Source organism: Cyprinus carpio, chromosome B10 (genome assembly GCF_018340385.1).
Source record: "Cyprinus carpio isolate SPL01 chromosome B10, ASM1834038v1, whole genome shotgun sequence".
Classification (NCBI taxonomy): domain Eukaryota; kingdom Metazoa; phylum Chordata; class Actinopteri; order Cypriniformes; family Cyprinidae; genus Cyprinus; species Cyprinus carpio.
This window is the reverse complement of record NC_056606.1, coordinates 24,574,021-24,589,928: the sequence shown is the minus strand read 5'-3', so window position 1 is coordinate 24,589,928 and position 15,908 is coordinate 24,574,021. Positions and strand designations below refer to the sequence as shown.

The 15,908-nt window shown below is 39.0% G+C and overlaps 4 protein-coding genes across 5 annotated transcripts in view; 1 reads left to right on the top strand and 3 right to left on the bottom strand.

Annotated features, from left to right (window-relative positions):
• Positions 1–1,784, bottom strand: part of LOC109076829 (E3 ubiquitin-protein ligase TTC3-like) — a 36,092-nt gene extending 34,308 nt beyond the window's left edge. The window contains exons 1-4 of the mRNA XM_042733354.1: positions 1,586–1,784; positions 788–857; positions 676–718; positions 445–604 (exon numbers count right to left, since the gene is read on the bottom strand). Coding sequence (XP_042589288.1) covers positions 445–604; positions 676–718; positions 788–853 — 269 coding nt within the window. The 5' untranslated portion in view covers positions 854–857; positions 1,586–1,784. The remainder of the gene's footprint in view (positions 1–444; positions 605–675; positions 719–787; positions 858–1,585) is intronic.
• A 5,244-nt stretch (positions 1,785–7,028) lies between these two features.
• LOC109076841 (phosphatidylinositol glycan anchor biosynthesis, class P) lies at positions 7,029–9,101 on the top strand. Its single transcript, XM_019092487.2, has 4 exons — positions 7,029–7,182; positions 8,028–8,100; positions 8,177–8,295; positions 8,418–9,101. Exons 1-4 carry the CDS (start codon positions 7,098–7,100, stop codon positions 8,534–8,536), a joined length of 396 nt encoding a protein of 131 aa, XP_018948032.1. The 5' UTR covers positions 7,029–7,097; the 3' UTR covers positions 8,537–9,101.
• A 36-nt stretch (positions 9,102–9,137) lies between these two features.
• Positions 9,138–11,692, bottom strand: LOC109076842 (protein ripply3-like). Its single transcript, XM_019092488.2, has 4 exons — positions 11,609–11,692; positions 11,468–11,525; positions 11,322–11,383; positions 9,138–9,951 (listed from the first exon to the last, which is right to left on the bottom strand). Exons 1-4 carry the CDS (start codon positions 11,644–11,646, stop codon positions 9,807–9,809), a joined length of 303 nt encoding a protein of 100 aa, XP_018948033.1. The 5' UTR covers positions 11,647–11,692; the 3' UTR covers positions 9,138–9,806.
• A 3,534-nt stretch (positions 11,693–15,226) lies between these two features.
• The window catches only part of LOC109076838 (G protein-activated inward rectifier potassium channel 2-like), a 33,657-nt gene continuing 32,975 nt past the window's right edge, over positions 15,227–15,908 (bottom strand). The window contains exon 3 of one of the 2 annotated variants that reach the window (XM_042733353.1): positions 15,227–15,908. This exon is cut by the window's right edge and continues 259 nt beyond it. In XM_042733353.1, coding sequence (XP_042589287.1) covers positions 15,842–15,908 — 67 coding nt within the window. In that variant the 3' untranslated portion in view covers positions 15,227–15,841. The other variant, XM_042733352.1, reaches the window with a different exon arrangement.

Below are 15,908 nucleotides of genomic sequence, written 5' to 3'. Positions count from 1 at the left end.
TAATCATCTATCCCTGCTGTTATACTGACCGTCGGGAAGAGTCCGAGTCACCCTGACTTTATGAGTCGCCCTATAAAACTGAAGGTCTACATTTTAGCTAAAAAATTTTTCATTTCGGTTTTAAACTATTTTTGAACATATGGGTGGGTGTTTAAGAAACAAATTGAACAACATTTGCCTTCATATTTCATGCATCTTTTCTGATGAAAGATATTTAAATCATTTGTTTAACATTTACACCATGAGGAGCCCCACGTGTGCTGCACGTAGAAAAGAACTTTAAGCAGATGCTTAATAAAGAAAATGTTACTTGAACCATGTGGTATTTACATTTCCAAATTGACTAGTTAAAAATATCATTCTTTGATAAAACATTCAGGTAATCCTATAGTCTCAGATCCTCACGGTCACATCAGATGTGTATCTGTCCTGCAAGCGACTCACTTGGAGTCCAGAAAGCCCATCTCCACGGCCCAGAAGGTGGTGGGGTGATTGTCCTGCTGTCTCAGGAGGATGTGCCACCAGAACACAGACACGTGCATCAGATGACCCACGTGCTTCTTCACCTCGGGCTTTATCTTGGTCCAGCGCTCATATATGACGTCTGTAAAACACATCTACACTGAAACGCCTGCAGCGCCGATCGAGATGATAAAGAGAGCGGCGTTCACTCACCCGGCGGCTCCATGTGAATGTACGGGAACTGGCTCTGATAGATCTGAGTGAGAAACAGTGAATCACAGGTGTGTTCAGCACAGCCTGACGCCTTCGTCTCAATTCTACTCACGATCTTGGTTCGGTGTCGCACCACGTCCGCTCGCTCCTCCAGATCCGAGTCTTCCGAGTCTGACATCCTCCTGAAACACAGAAACACAGCAGGCAAGCGTCAAACTCTCTGGAGCAGATTCCTCTTCTTCAGGTACGTTTCCCACGAGGCACCTGATCTGAGCCCCGCCTACTTCCAGACCAGTGCTGCGCGTCATCTACCACGAGGCCATGTATTTCACCCCCGGAACACGATTTTACCTGAAAACCGCTTCCAGACCAGTGTTTCCAAGAACTGCGCTACTTTAAACGACCCCAATACCGTGATACTTAACGTTAGCCCATAAAATGCTAATTTCATCACGTGAAAAAACAAACAAACATGTATTTCACCCCCGGAACACGATTTTACCGGGGATCCTTTTACGTTACCTGAAAACCGCTTCCAGACCAGTGTTTCCAAGAACTGCGCTACTTTAAGCGATTGTGAAACCCTGGCTAAGTTACACTGTTCCACACAGACACACTCTTACAACACATCAGCACAGTATGAAACAACAACACAGATCGATTATATGTGATATATGAAGGAGTTGCGCGTCTGATGGAGGTTTTTCCCTCAGCTCGTTTGATTTAAATGTTTGTGGTGAAAAGCATCTGAAACAAGAAACCGAATATCGCTAACACTCGAGCCTCGCTTTTACTTTAATAAAGCTCGATGCCTACACGAGAACACGTTAAAGTTAATGGTCAGTCAGATGAACTTCGTCGGGAAGGTAAACGCGACGCGTCTGTGCCGCAGATGTTAACGTTAAGTTACCTCAGATAACTAGCGCTGCAGATGTTTGCCTGAAACGTGGCTGTCGCGCAAACACCTGAGGTCGGTTCTTACCGTGAGACATCCCGCGGTGTTGTGAATGTGATTAACGGTGTTTTTTACCTGTTTTTCTTTTTTTGGGGAAGGGCAACGCGCTGCTTGATTGTTACCTGGTGTGAGCCGTTGGGTTCTCTCGCGCGTGAACTGCAGCGCGAGCAGGCGCGAAAAGCGTTCCCGCCCTCTGGTGTTCCCGCCGAGTATAGCGTTCGATTTGAATATTATTATTATTATTTTTTTTTTTTTTTTTTTTTTTTTTTTTTTTTGCAGAAATATAATTCTATACAGAGCATAGAACATTTGTGGGAATACATAGGAGAGAGAAAAATAACATAACTTATTACTTAAATCCCGTTCAGAGCTTTTGATGGAAATAATAATGTAGATCAGAAGATAATATTTTGCAGCTGGGTTTATGTATCCAGCTTTGTGGATATGGTATTTACCCATCGTGCATATAAAGTTTAAGACATCATCTTACTCCTTAATGACAGAAATATCAGAACCTTACTGATAGATAGAAATAACTTAATTATAATAAATATAATTATTATATATAATAAACAATAAACGTGACTGTGGACCACAAAACCAGTCATAAGGATACATTTTCAATGAAATTGAGATGTATACATCATCTGTGTTCTGAATAAATAATCTCTCCATTGATGTGTGGTTTGTTAGGAGGACAATATTTGTCTGAGATACAACTATTTGAAAATCTGGAATCTGAGGGTGCAAAAAAATCTAAATATTGAGAAAATCATCTTTAAAGTTGTTCAAATGAAGTTCTTAGCAATGCATATTACTAATCAAAAATTAAGTTTTGATATTTTGCCAAACAACTGAATATACAGTAGAACATTCGTTCGTTCATTCATTCATTCAGCATCCTCTGTTGCATTACAGTATTGGTAATATCTTTATTTGTTATACTATAGCAGTTTCTTAGTCTTCTGACAAAATACAGTCGTCTCTCAGTTCTGCTATAAACTGCTATAGTATAAGAAATAAAGATATTAACAATACTGTAATGCAGTTCGGCAGGGGATTCTGAATTAATCTATTTACAGTAACTGACAGTATATTCCAGTGTGTTTACTGTATATTCAGTTGTTTGGTCTTTGAACTTTTCTCATGTAGTGCGTTTCATCTACTGTAAGATCTCTTTACAGTAGTGCAATGACAGGAAACCTTTCTTACAGTTTAATGCTGTTTTTACTGTATCTTCGCCGCTCTATTTATGTCGTATACTGTAACAGTCATAGCAAAATGATTCCTGTTTCTCAAAAGCAGGTTTCTGTGACAGTGTTTTGGAGTGATCTCACTAGTGTTCTCTAGATAGTGAAGTAGTGTAAGTCTGACAAAAGAGACAAAAGATGTTTTTGACTAAACTATTTGAGTTTGAGCTGGAAATCTGAAGTTTGCACAAGCTGGTGTGTAGTTATGAGATTGTGTTAATTGTTTCATGAATTGTGTGTTAGCAATCGAGAAAAACTGTAACACCATTTATAGAAAAAAAAAAAAAGAAGTGTTTTCAAGATGAAATTACAGTGCAATTCTGAGAAGTCAAAGACTTGCGAGATATAAACTTGCAATTGCAAGGGAAAAAAATTGTGAGATGTTGCAATGACCTTTTTTATTGTGTATTCATCAGATTACTCATGTGAGCTTTCCATCAGGGCTAAAAAATGATGTCATGAAGAGGAAACATGATGGTCAGATATAAATAAATAAATATGTAATTCCTAATAAAGTCAAATAAACTCCTTTTAAAATAATAAGTCAATACTATCTTTATTAGAAGCCTAAGTTTAAAGAACAGTTATATTGTTCTACCAGGTTATTGAAAATGGATAATCCCATTCTTATTCTTAATATCATAAACACAAAACAAATCTGAATCTGTGAAGGGGATTTAAGGAGCAGATATGATGAACAAAGACCCTGAGACAATCAACTGAAGAAAAAGTTTCTGAAGTAAGTTATACTCTAACAAAGGTCACTAACTTCATCATTACTTCATGTTTAAAGAATACTGAATTGATAAACATATAAAATCACGTGTAAATACAGTTGAAAGGCATACCTTCAGTGATTATTTAGATGACAGCGTGATCTGGGTTTGCATGAGAAGTGTCCCTCCGAGGATGGAAATCAAACTCATAGCGCTGTTCATGTTTAGTCCGTCTCAGGTGCAGTGATTCATCTCCCTGACGTCTAGTCCTGCAAAACACACACACACACACACACACACACACACACACACACCCACACACACACACACAAACACACACACACCAAAAAAACACACACACACACACACACACACACACACACACACACTCATTCACTCTCACACACACACACACACACACACACACACACACATACACACAGTCACAGTCACTCACACATTCACACACACACACACACACACACACACACACACACACACACTCACTCACTCACTCACTCACTCACACACACACACACACACACACACTCACTCACACACACACACTCACTCACTCACTCACTCACTCAATCACACACACACACACACACACACACACTCACTCAGTAACACACACACACACACTCACTCACTCACTCACTCACTCAATCACACACACACTCACACACACACACACTCACTCAGTAACACACACACACACAGAGAGAGAATACACAGCTTCTTCAAGGCTGAGTTGTCTAATCAGGAACTTTCCCAAAACATCCAGATATGAAGTACTTTTTCCCATGCAGCTAGAGGTTTCAGTCAATATTCTAGATTCTTTGATGTTGATGAAGATGAAGAATATGGTAGATGTTTTAAATGTAAACTGGTCATGTAGACGAGGCCATCATGACCTTCGTGACCCGGGCTGTCATAGTAAGTCAGAAGTCCTTCAAATCATTTGATATTTCGAAAAATAATATTAATAAACCACTTGAAAGGATACATATTGAAGCGGCAGTGGATTCCAGAATCCAAACCTTCACCTGACAATATCTCCAGAAACCTCCCATCGGTGACGTCCTCGTTTGTAAAACTGATTTAAAATAAAGGAAGCAAAGTGTTTTTTGAGAATGTAAAAGTGCAGAAAGTTTTCTACGAGGGGTAGGGTTAGGATTAGCTTATAAATATGATTCAACTACACATATCATATACACAGAATCTAAAAACTGTACACTTGTAAATCTGCACATTCCTTACAGTTATTTTTTATTTCTTTTTTACAGTCTGTTAGAAGCACAACAGCAGTCTGGATCATTTATCACTACTTTGGAACGAAGTGCATTCAATAACTACATCATTCAAATGACAGATTCTTTTCTCACTCAGACAAAAACAACAGCAAAACTATGACAGAAATTTGCTACATTATTTCAGTAATACCATATTGAAATATTCTGAATTACTGAAAAAAAACAAAAAACAAAAAAACAACAACAAACAAATACAAAGCTATTTAATATAGTTGAATATAGTTGAATAGACACAAACACAAGCATTAGTTTTTCACTTTCACTAACATACAAAAGAAGAAAAATAATGGAAACATGAACTTTTAACATATTGCAGTGAACTATAAGCAATAGATAGTGTCATTCTTGTTCTGTAAATAAATTTTACAAACGCAAACAATGTATAATGCTTGTCACGAAATGCTCTCAAACAAGAAGATCCAATTGCAGCCTTTATTTAAGAGTCAAAAAACAGTAATCCATATGAGGGCAAACGCAGAAAAACGCGCAAAAGGCAATAAGAAAACAGTAATGCAGCAACAAAAGCCGCAGAGAACAGGGGATATATCAGGATGAGTTAACAAACTAAAGACACGCAGCTGAAGGTAATGGAACAATCACGGAGAAAGGGCTGATGGGAACTGAAGTCCAAAAAAAACTAGTGCCCTGGTGGCTGTCAAGGGCACACCAGCTGCTGCTGTCTCAGTGCTCCCTAGTTAGTGTCTTTAGGTTGTGTTGAGTGATGAAGTGTGTTTGTTTGGTGAAAGCCTTTGCTGGTGTTATGGCAGAATGAGTTGAATTTCAGACATTAATGAAGTGTTTTGGTGGTTTAAGTGCAGTGTGAGTGTGAAATTAAATGCTGTACCAGATGAAATTTGGTTAGGAGAACTGTGTGAAGAGTTTTGAAAAATGTCCTAATCACTGTAACAAAAAAAACAAAACAAAACAAAAAACTATATATGTTTTTTCTTCTATATTTCTACTCCTGTATTATATTAAATGATTTACTTTTCTGTTTTTCTTATATTAGCTATATTTCATCTCTACTGTGTTATTCTTATGTTTGCAGTAGGTCTGTGCTTTCATCTGCGCTGGAAGCTCCTGTCATTGAGTCAAACTCCTTGTGTGTAAACATACTAGGCAATAAAGCTCTTTCTGATTTCTTCTGACATAAAAATAATAGATGTCTACGTAATTATGGAACGACCCATTTAGATAGCTAAGTAAACGTGTGAGTGTGTGTGTGTGTGTGTGTGTGTGTGTGTGTTTGTGTATGTGTGTGTTTGTGTGTGTGTGTGTGTGTGAGAGAGAGAGAGAGAGAGAGAGAGAGAGAGAGAGAGAGAGTGTGTGTTGTGTATTTCCCAGCACCTGGAACCAAGTCCTCATCATCCCAATTCATAAAAGCGGAGACAAATTCAACCCTAATAACTATTGTGGAATATGTGCAAACAGCAGCTTAGGTAAACTCTTCTGTAACATCCTAAACAGCAGACTCCTTCATTACCTTACTGACAGAATGTCCTGAGTAAATGTCAACCAAAATACTGCACATCAGACCATATATACACTCTACATATGCTAATTGACAAAGAAACCAAAGAAAAGAAAAGAAAAATCGTTTCATGCTTTGTTGTCCTAATTTTACACAAATTTAGGGAAACATTCTTCCCCCAATTCACAAACCAGCACAAAGACTTCAACCAGGTTCAACAAAAGGACAGACTGCGGTACATTCTGGAGAAACCTCAACAAGCTCTTACCTGCTGCAAGGTACGTCAAGTCCTGCCACGATAAAAGAACAAGCAGCAGAACAGAAGCAGAAGAAAACACTGTACAACACACACACACTGACATGACAGGATCCAGGCCTTCTCCTATCTCTTTATTGGAATGTTTATTAGTACTTTCTTTTTACTGAATACAGATATACAGACTCTATATGCTATAGGCTACTTCTATTCTTATGTATATTTGTGTTAAATGTATTTTAAAATGTTTCTATGCTTTGGCAATGTAAAGATACTTTTTTACCATGCCAATATAGCTACTTGAATCTTGTGTGTGTGTGTGTGTGTGTGCGCGTGCCTCCAGGCCGCGCGGGGGCAGCATTCACATTACGCGGCGCGCCTGCGCAGAAGAAGGAGGAAACGGCATCAGAGAAGAGACATTTCCGCTTGCTTCGGTTGTGTCGGATCGAGCTGAGTGGATGATGGTGGAGAACTCTCCGTCTCCGCTGCCAGAGAGAGCGATCTACGGCTTCGTGCTGTTTCTGGGCTCGCAGCTCGGCTTCTGTACGTCTCTCCATCATCCGCTGATCAAACTACAACATCTCTAGCACTCTGAGTGGGAGCTGTTTCACTGTCACATGTATCCAGTGTCGGAGGGTTACTCTGAAATGTAGCAGGTTACAGATCACAAGTTAGAAGTGTAACTATTTCAGTTACTTTATTAAACTAATGTAACTGATTTGATGCAACATTTGAATTTTATGTTACATTTTGAATGTACATTTTTTTGATTACTTGTTAAAATTTCTAGCAAATATTTTCAACTGTTAATCATTTTCAAACATGTAACATTACAGTTACAGTTACGGGTTAACATTACAGAAGAACTCAACACTGATTACTGACAGACTTTCAGAATCCTTCTCCACTTGAATTCAGATTATAATCATTGAATTTAAAGCTCAACCACCACAAAATCAGACTTTAGTGCCTCTTTTAACTTTGAGATCATTATGAGCTTAAATATATTGCAATTTGGGATGGAAATCAATTAAAATCTGTATGTTGGTACGTGTGAAAAAATATTCATTGAACAGTTTTCTTTGTAATCATTAACATTTTCATAAGTAACTAATTTAATTACACATTATTTCTCAGTAACTGTAACGAATTACAGTTACGTTTATTTTGTAATTATGTAACTCCGTCACATGGAACTAGTTACTCCCCAACACTGTTTATATATATTTATATATATATATATATATATATATATATATATACTCACACACACGTATTCACATGAAATATGTATAAATGCATTTCTGACTAAACGATGTGAATGTTTTGAATGGTTGATTTAACGGAGCGTTGTGTCTGTGTGTGTATTGTGTCGTGTGTGTCATCAGGTCTGTATGTGGTCTGGGCTGTCGTTCCTGACGCTTGGCTTCACTCTGCTGGACTGACGTACTGGCCTCAGAAGTGAGTGGATCTGATACAGGGCATGTGTTGATGTGTTGATGAGGCGAGGCTGATGTCCCGCACACGTGTGTTTCAGATACTGGGCTCTGGCGGCACCCATCTACCTGCTGGTCACTTTAAGCACCTGTCTAGTGCTGCTGTTCGGAGTGAATCTGATGAACACGGCTCCGCTCGCATCTGTCCACAACATCACAGGTGACACATCAGTGCTTAGAGTCACACTTCTGCTCTCACTTGCTTTTACTCTAATTACAAGTGATTTTAAACATCTTGCATCGTTCAATCAAAGGATTTCTGGTTCATTATTTGTGGTATAGATCACTACGCCAAGAGTCAGCGTGCGGACGAGGATCAGGACGGAGCGATTCCCAGACTGAGAGACGTTCCCATCAGTGAAATAAACCGTGTCTTTTACCTGGATCCTGGCGCGCAGTGATGTGTTTGCTCAGGGTTTAGACGGACAGATCCATCAGCCGCGTGAGATCTGACTGTCAGGTGACCCGCTGACCCTCGGACAGACCTGGGCTGTGTTTCCCAAAAGCATCGTAGACCCACTGAAGCTATGATCAACTTAGGCTTACGATGCTTTTGGGAACTCGCACTACCAAAGCACTTTAATAAAGCTCTAAACATTGGGCTTCTGCGTCTTTCTCAAACACCAAACTCCTGATGTGTGGTGGTCTGGGGTCAGACCGTGACCTCTGTGACCTCAGGCTGAAGTGAAACGCTCAGCTCACTATCTGCGGTGGGTCTCCTGCAGACACTGGCCCTCGTGAGCAAACAGACGGGTGTCGGGTGGCCAGTCACCGCTTGACCTGTGACCCCATGACCCTGTGACCGCCACAAGGAGGGAAACACTGCTGTTTGCTGCTTTTTCTCATGTTTGTTTAATGTATTAGAATACAATGACTTTCATTATACTGCAAAACAATTATATGATGAATAAATCATGACGACATATTTTTGTTATCAAAATAAAATAAAAAATGTTTTTAAACTTAGTTTTTTTAATAATTTAAGTTGTACAGCCCATTTGATTCAACCTGAACATTTACGGCAGCAGCTGACTTCTGCACAGTCTGTTACTGGAGTGTTTCTGTGTGTTACTCAAACACTGTTGTTATCAGACACCCAGCCTGTTTAAACTATACTGTATGCTGTTAGAATTATTAATAAATGGAGCATGCAAATGCATGTTGAGCAATTCTGTTTTTATTTGTGTTTAGATTTTAACAGAAATATGAATTCCAACAACATGGGACGGTTCATCATCATCCACTTACGTTCAAGTTGTTCTAAACTTGCATGGGTTTCTTATATATAAGAAGATATTTTGAAGATCATCGATAACCATACAGCCGTTGGTCCCCATTGAGAGAAATACTATGGAAGTCAATGGGTACCATCATCTGTTTGGTTACAGACATTCTTCAGAATATCTTGTGTGTTCATCAGAAGAAGCTCATACATGTTTGGAACATCAACATGTCAGTTTTCAGTGAACTGTCCCTTTAAGGCGGTTGCCAGGATCTTCCTCAGATCAGAGGTGTGTCTGGTGTTTGATGGCAGTATTTCTGCTTGTCTCGTTCCTGTGGATCCGCAGCGCTTCCTCAAACACACCGACGTGTTTCTGCTTCCTGACGGCCGCACGCTTCGCTCTCAGCTCACTGGTGAGTTCATGTTATAGACGTGTGGATCTGAGGAGCTTAATGAGTGTCTGCTTCATCCTCCTCGGAGCTGGAGTCTTCATCGTTGTAAAAGTGCAGTGTGGCCTGAACGGGGAAACTGGTCAGAACCGTCCGGCCCAGATGAGACAGATACTCCTGCATCCTGGATCTGGGCAGAAACAGCCTGCGGATGGATGCGACCCGTCAGAAACACACACACACACACACACTCTCTCTGACAGTCGACGCTAGAGAACCCCACTAACAGAACCTGCTCACAACTCTCTCATCTTCTCCCAAAGTTACAAGCAAACATTTTCCAGAACATTCATTCAGTTATTATCTGGTCTTCAATAATGTTTTCAAAACATTAACACCAAAACATTATTTATACATTGTTCAACAAACATTTTATTTCTGAAAGATTTTAGTTGGACGTCCATCTAATGTTTGCAAAATGTTGGAAAGGTTACTTTGGAAATGTAATCGGTTTCAGATTACAAACTACTCCATTTAAAATGTCATAAGTAGTGTCATTTGTTTTATTAAAGTATTGTAACTGATTACATACTTCCAAAGTTTTCAGAAGTGAATCATTGTAAACTTTTAAAGCAGACCGGGTTAACATTACAGTAGATTACACTGATTCCTGTCAGATTTACAGAACCCTCCTTCACTTCAGTTTAGATTATAATCATTTCATTCAAAGCACAGCCGCCACAAAATCAGACTTTAGCACCTCTTCTCACTTTGAGATCTTTCTGAGGTTAAATACAGATTTAAATTCATAACGAGGAATTGTTTAATAGCTATGATACTGGTTTTGAAATAAATCTTCACATACAGTAAACACTCATCTAACAAAGCCTTGGGGAAAAAACAGTTAAAGCATACACATAAACCCAAATAGGAAATAAAACCCTTATTGAATAAACGTGTCCTAAACTCCTGAAACACTGCGGTCTCATTTTACAGCAGTCACTGCAATTTGGGAAAGAAATCAAATCCGTATGTTTGTGAACGTTTTCAAAAAATGTCCACCTTTGTAAAAGTAAAGATCATGTTCCATGAAGATATTTTGTAAGTTTCCTACCGTAAATATATCAAAACTTAATTTTTCATTAGTAATATGCATTGCTAAGAACTTCATTTGAACAACTTTAAAGATGATTTTCTCAATATTTAGATTTTTTTTGCTCCCTCAGATTCCAGATTTTCAAATAGTTGTATCTCAGACAAATATTGTCCTCCTAACAAACCATACAGCAATGGAGAGATTATTTATTCAGCTTTCAGATGATGTATACATCTCAATTTATAAAAACTGACCCTCGTGACAGGCTCTAGGATTACAAATGATCAAATGGAATGTTCCCTGAACGTTCACATAACAATAAGAACTTTTTAAACATTAAAAGACTACGCATTTTTAACGTTTAGAGAACATTCAGAGATAACTTATCGTTCCTAACATATTTTTGTTCACTAGGTTTTTAAAAACATCTAAAAAACAAAGTGTTGTTGTTTTCTGAATGAAGGGGAAGAGCACCAGACCTCGCAGGATGATGGAAAACATCTCCAGAAGTCTGAACCCGCCTCAAACCTCCAGAAACCACCTGAAGAACACAAGAACACGGGTGTCACTGCTGCGCTACCCACTCTGAGATCAAACACAGACTCGAGTCATTCAAGTGAGTTACTTTATTTAACTGCGTCTGTGCTGTTGAAAGATCCCAGGGTCTCCAAATCACAGGACAGCTATCAGAACACAAGAGAGCGAGATACTCAGAATCAAGACTCGAGAACACGAAAACACAGAGGAACTGAGCAGAAACTCTCACCCGAGCAGCGGATCCGCGTCTGAACCCAGCGGCAGCATCTTTAACACTGAGCGCGCGAGCGCGAGCGCACACTTATGAAGGCAAGCTCGTGCACGCGCTGAGAGGTGGGCGCGCGCCGGCGCGCTCGTGCACACTGTAGTGAGGGTGTGTGTGGATGGTTCCTAACTTCTTAAGATAATAGTTGTTTTCTGTTGTTTTGTCATCATTGATGAAATAATAAATACTTAATTGTTGAATTTTTTTTTTTTTTTAAATTTGTTAGGTTTATACCCTTTAGTCCGTAAATTAATGAAGAAAAGAAGAAAGAAAGTTTGACACTCCTGCTGCTGCCGTCAGAACAAATCCCTGTGTAGATGCCAGCATTAGTTTCACTATAACTACTGATCATTATGATTGTGACGTGCACAGCTAATAAAAACACATTATAAGACCCTTTTCTTAACATTCATATTAAGTTACGGAAGTATTATTTCTCAGTGTTCTCTGAACATTTAAACAGCCATTGTTTTAAAATGTCTTTCTTAGTTAAGTGAACATTGAGGGAACATTCCATTGTATCATTTTGCAACTTAAGAATGTTACTTTTGAATGTTCTCTGAAACAAGTAATAACACTTAAAACCATTAGATGACGTCCAACTAAAATGTTACATAAAAAACATGATATAAATATATTTGTATAAATAATGTTTTTGTGCTAATGTTTCGAGAAAATTATTGAGAATAACACTGAACGAATGCTCTATTAATGTTACTGAAGAACATTTCTTCACAACTTGAGAGAAGCTTGGCAGAAGATCGTGAGAAGGTTCCTGCAGGGACAGTGAACACGTGTGTTATAATGAAACACAGCAGTGTAATCAGTTAACCATCATCACTGTAACATTACACACCATTCACACACGACGCAAAGAGCTCACTCTTTCAGTTGATTCATTCTCACACACTCATTCACACACAGAGAAAGAACCCAAAGTGAATATTTAGATATGGTTTATTTATGAGCTTCTTGTGACAGAGAGTAATTATCTAAATCAACAAGAAAATCAGAAGGAATCGCTGTTGTATGCGCGCTAAATCTGAATAAACACTGTATAATGTACCATATTATGGCTTGTGAAATAAACTTTAGAGAAGGATCCGAAGACATTTAAATGTTCATATTCCTGATTTCATATTTCTCAACAGAAATGGAGGAATGACGTCCCGGTGGATCTGATGTGACGTGAGACGTGTCTGAATGGCTTCATATCAGCAGGGCGCTTTAAAGGGCACTTCATCAAACGACCGGAGCGCTGAATGTTCCAGGCTTTACTGGAGGACAGGTTCTCTGAAAGAGCTCGTCTGACTCTGTCTGAAGCTCCCTCAGACCCACACGGCTGTGAATACAACAAGTGTGGCTCAGCTCGCTAATCTGAGAGAAAACAGGCTGAATTCTGGAATAAATCGTCAGAATTGTGAGGGGGGAAAGAATTTTGAGATATAAACTAACAATTTGGGGAAAAGTCTGAGTTAAGAGATATAAACTTTTCTGAGTAGTAAGATGTTCAGTGTCCACAGAATGTAATGCAGGAGAGTGTTGCTGTAACGTATTTGATTTGATGGAATGAAAACGAGGCTCACTGCCGTAAACATCATAAACACACACTGCTACACTGCTGTCACATCACCTCATCATTCATTCAATAAAAACACTCATTCTGCATGTCTAATTCAGTTTTTTTGAGAGTCTGATCAAATGATGAGTCACCATCACTGCACATTTGGAGTATGTAAGTGTGTTTTTCTGTTCAGCAGCACAGATCCAGATGCTATTAGACATGTTTAATGCCAGGTAACAAAAATATGGTCTAAAAACATTATGCTAACATTCCCAATCAGTTATGAAAATGTTATTTCTTAATGCTTTTTAAATGTTTAAAACGTCCAGTTTTTAAAAAAATATTTCAACTACTTTTTTCTTGGTAATGCAAAGGTTTAAATGGAATATTTAATTTGATCATTTTGCAAACATTACGGAATTGTTACTTTTAAATGTTCTCTGAACATTCTGAAACAATCTTTCTGATCTAATTCTGATTCAAATAACATTTAAAAAAAAGAAGTTAGAGGAACATTCAACTAAAACATTATAGAAAAACCATCCCATGAATAATGTAAAAATCAAATTCCAATGCAAAAGTTTTGAGAATGTTATTAAAGCCCAGATAACTTTGAACGAATGTTCTATTAATATTACTAACAGAACTTTGAGAGAACCTATGGTACACAGTTTTGAACTCTTTCCCTGGTTTCCCGTGTTTTCACTGTTATACAGCAGGGGGCGCTATTACACCTCTCCTGACAGCGCACTGCATCTCTGGATCAAAACTCTGCGAGGAACATGCAAACATGATCAAATATAAATCAAATCTGCCTAATATTAAATGTCGACCAAACAAGTGGTTCAGCTTTGGTGTGTTGATGACTTCATGTTTTGATCATCGATTTAAATCTAATCCAAAAATATATATCTGATCCAAAAATGGCATTTTCTCAGATTTTTGTTCAATGTTGTTTTGTGTGTGTGTGTGTGTGTGTTTAATGAAACTTGCTCACATTCAAGTGTTTATAAAAAAAGAATGCATGAAGCTAGAATAAAAGTTTTTTTTTTTTTTTTTTTTTTTTTTTTTAAAGCAGAGGCTTTGTTCTTTCTGTTGACATATTGTCTGCTAAATAACTAAATATTGCATGTTCAGATATATATTCAAAATATTCTGTAGGCCATGAAAGTTTTGTGAAAATGATAATGAGTCCTCCGCACAATCCGACTTTACTGCGTAGTTGAGGACACTTAATATCAGTGATATCCACAGATACTATTTAAACTGAACTGAGCTGGATGATAACATCACTGAATTCTATGATGAACTGCCTTTAACTGAAAACTGAGTGTTTACTATTGTCCTTCTGCATTATTGACACTATTTTCCTATTTAATACTGTAAAGTGCTTTGACAATCTGTATTGTTAAAATCGCAAGATAAATAGAGGTGACTTGACTTGATCAGATCACTGTTCTGTTCACACTACACAACCATGTCAGTAAATATCTCCTGGACATTTGTGATTCTTAACGATCATTATCGTCACTGATAAAGTCTGTGATCTCCATTAACAACAGTGACTGTGTCCATCCCTCGCAGCCTCGTTCTCACTGCCATTAAATCAAATATGTCTGTAATCATTAATCGGTGAGGCGTTTGTTAGTGACATGAGGGCTCGGGTCTTTGGTCTCGTGTGCGAGTGATCGCTGATGTGTGTGACGTCTGCTGCTTCGGTTCGACCGAACGAACAGAAACACAGAGAGACTCACGCAGACGTCTGCAGCATCAGGTCCACTTGAACTTCTTTATCCAATTATGACTATGAGTTACAGGAAGAGCAAAGGGAGAGAAGGATCATGGCTGATGACGGTACGGGGGGGAGCAGTCAGTACTGTGTATGCTGAGTGAGTATCACACACACACACACACACACACACACACACACACCACACACACACACACACACACACCACACACACACACACACACCACACACACACACACACACACACACACACACACACACACACACACTCACACACACACACACACACACACACACACACACACACACACACACACACACACACACACATACACACATATACACACACACACACACTCACTCACACACACATCAGCCCCACAATCCCATGCAACCGAGCGCAGCGCCGTCCTCCTCCAGCGAGCTCTAGTATGGCCTACAGTACTCAAACTATGTACATCAGAGTCAGTCGACTGCAGGACCGTCTGTACATGCGTGGATAAATATGTCTGTCGCTATCCCAGAAGGCAGAATACACGACTGTGTCGTATCAAACAACCTCACGTCTCAAACCCAACAGATATATACAAAAAATACAAATGCAAATGCCCTAGAATAGATCTATATATATATATATATTAATATACACATATAGGAATTAATCTTGAATTACAAATCTGAAAATATCATTTCTTATCTTTAAGGAAAAAACTGGTTTCGGGAACTATGCAGTCGCCCGCGCATGCGTCCTTCGGGGCGAGAAAAAGAGAAAAAGCGCGTGAGATGGGGTCCGTGTCCCACCTTGGGGCGCTTTCCTGAGCTGACCTCTGACCTCAGCCGAACGTCCGGCGGCGCAGAGGCGAGGAGAGATGTGCGTGTGCTCCTACACTTTGGACTCGCTCTCCATGTTGGCGACGTCCGTTCCTCTCCCACCGCTCCTCGGCCTCGCT

What these genes read in the sequence shown, in the direction of transcription:
- LOC109076841 (XM_019092487.2), top strand. Translation starts at nt 7,098, where the DNA reads ATGATGGTGGAGAACTCTCCGTCTCCGCTGCCAGAGAGAGCGATCTAC. An exon ending in GGGCTCGCAGCTCGGCTTCT is followed by an intron (nt 7,183 to 8,027) that starts GTACGTCTCTCC and finishes GTGTGTCATCAG; the next exon opens with GTCTGTATGTGGTCTGGGCT. An exon ending in CTGACGTACTGGCCTCAGAA is followed by an intron (nt 8,101 to 8,176) that starts GTGAGTGGATCT and finishes CGTGTGTTTCAG; the next exon opens with ATACTGGGCTCTGGCGGCAC.
- LOC109076842 (XM_019092488.2), bottom strand. Translation starts at nt 11,646, where the DNA reads ATGCTGCCGCTGGGTTCAGACGCGGATCCGCTGCTCGG. An exon ending in GACGCGGATCCGCTGCTCGG is followed by an intron (nt 11,526 to 11,608) that starts GTGAGAGTTTCT and finishes GTGTTCTGATAG; the next exon opens with CTGTCCTGTGATTTGGAGAC. An exon ending in GTTTTCCATCATCCTGCGAG is followed by an intron (nt 9,952 to 11,321) that starts GTCTGGTGCTCT and finishes ATCCATCCGCAG; the next exon opens with GCTGTTTCTGCCCAGATCCA.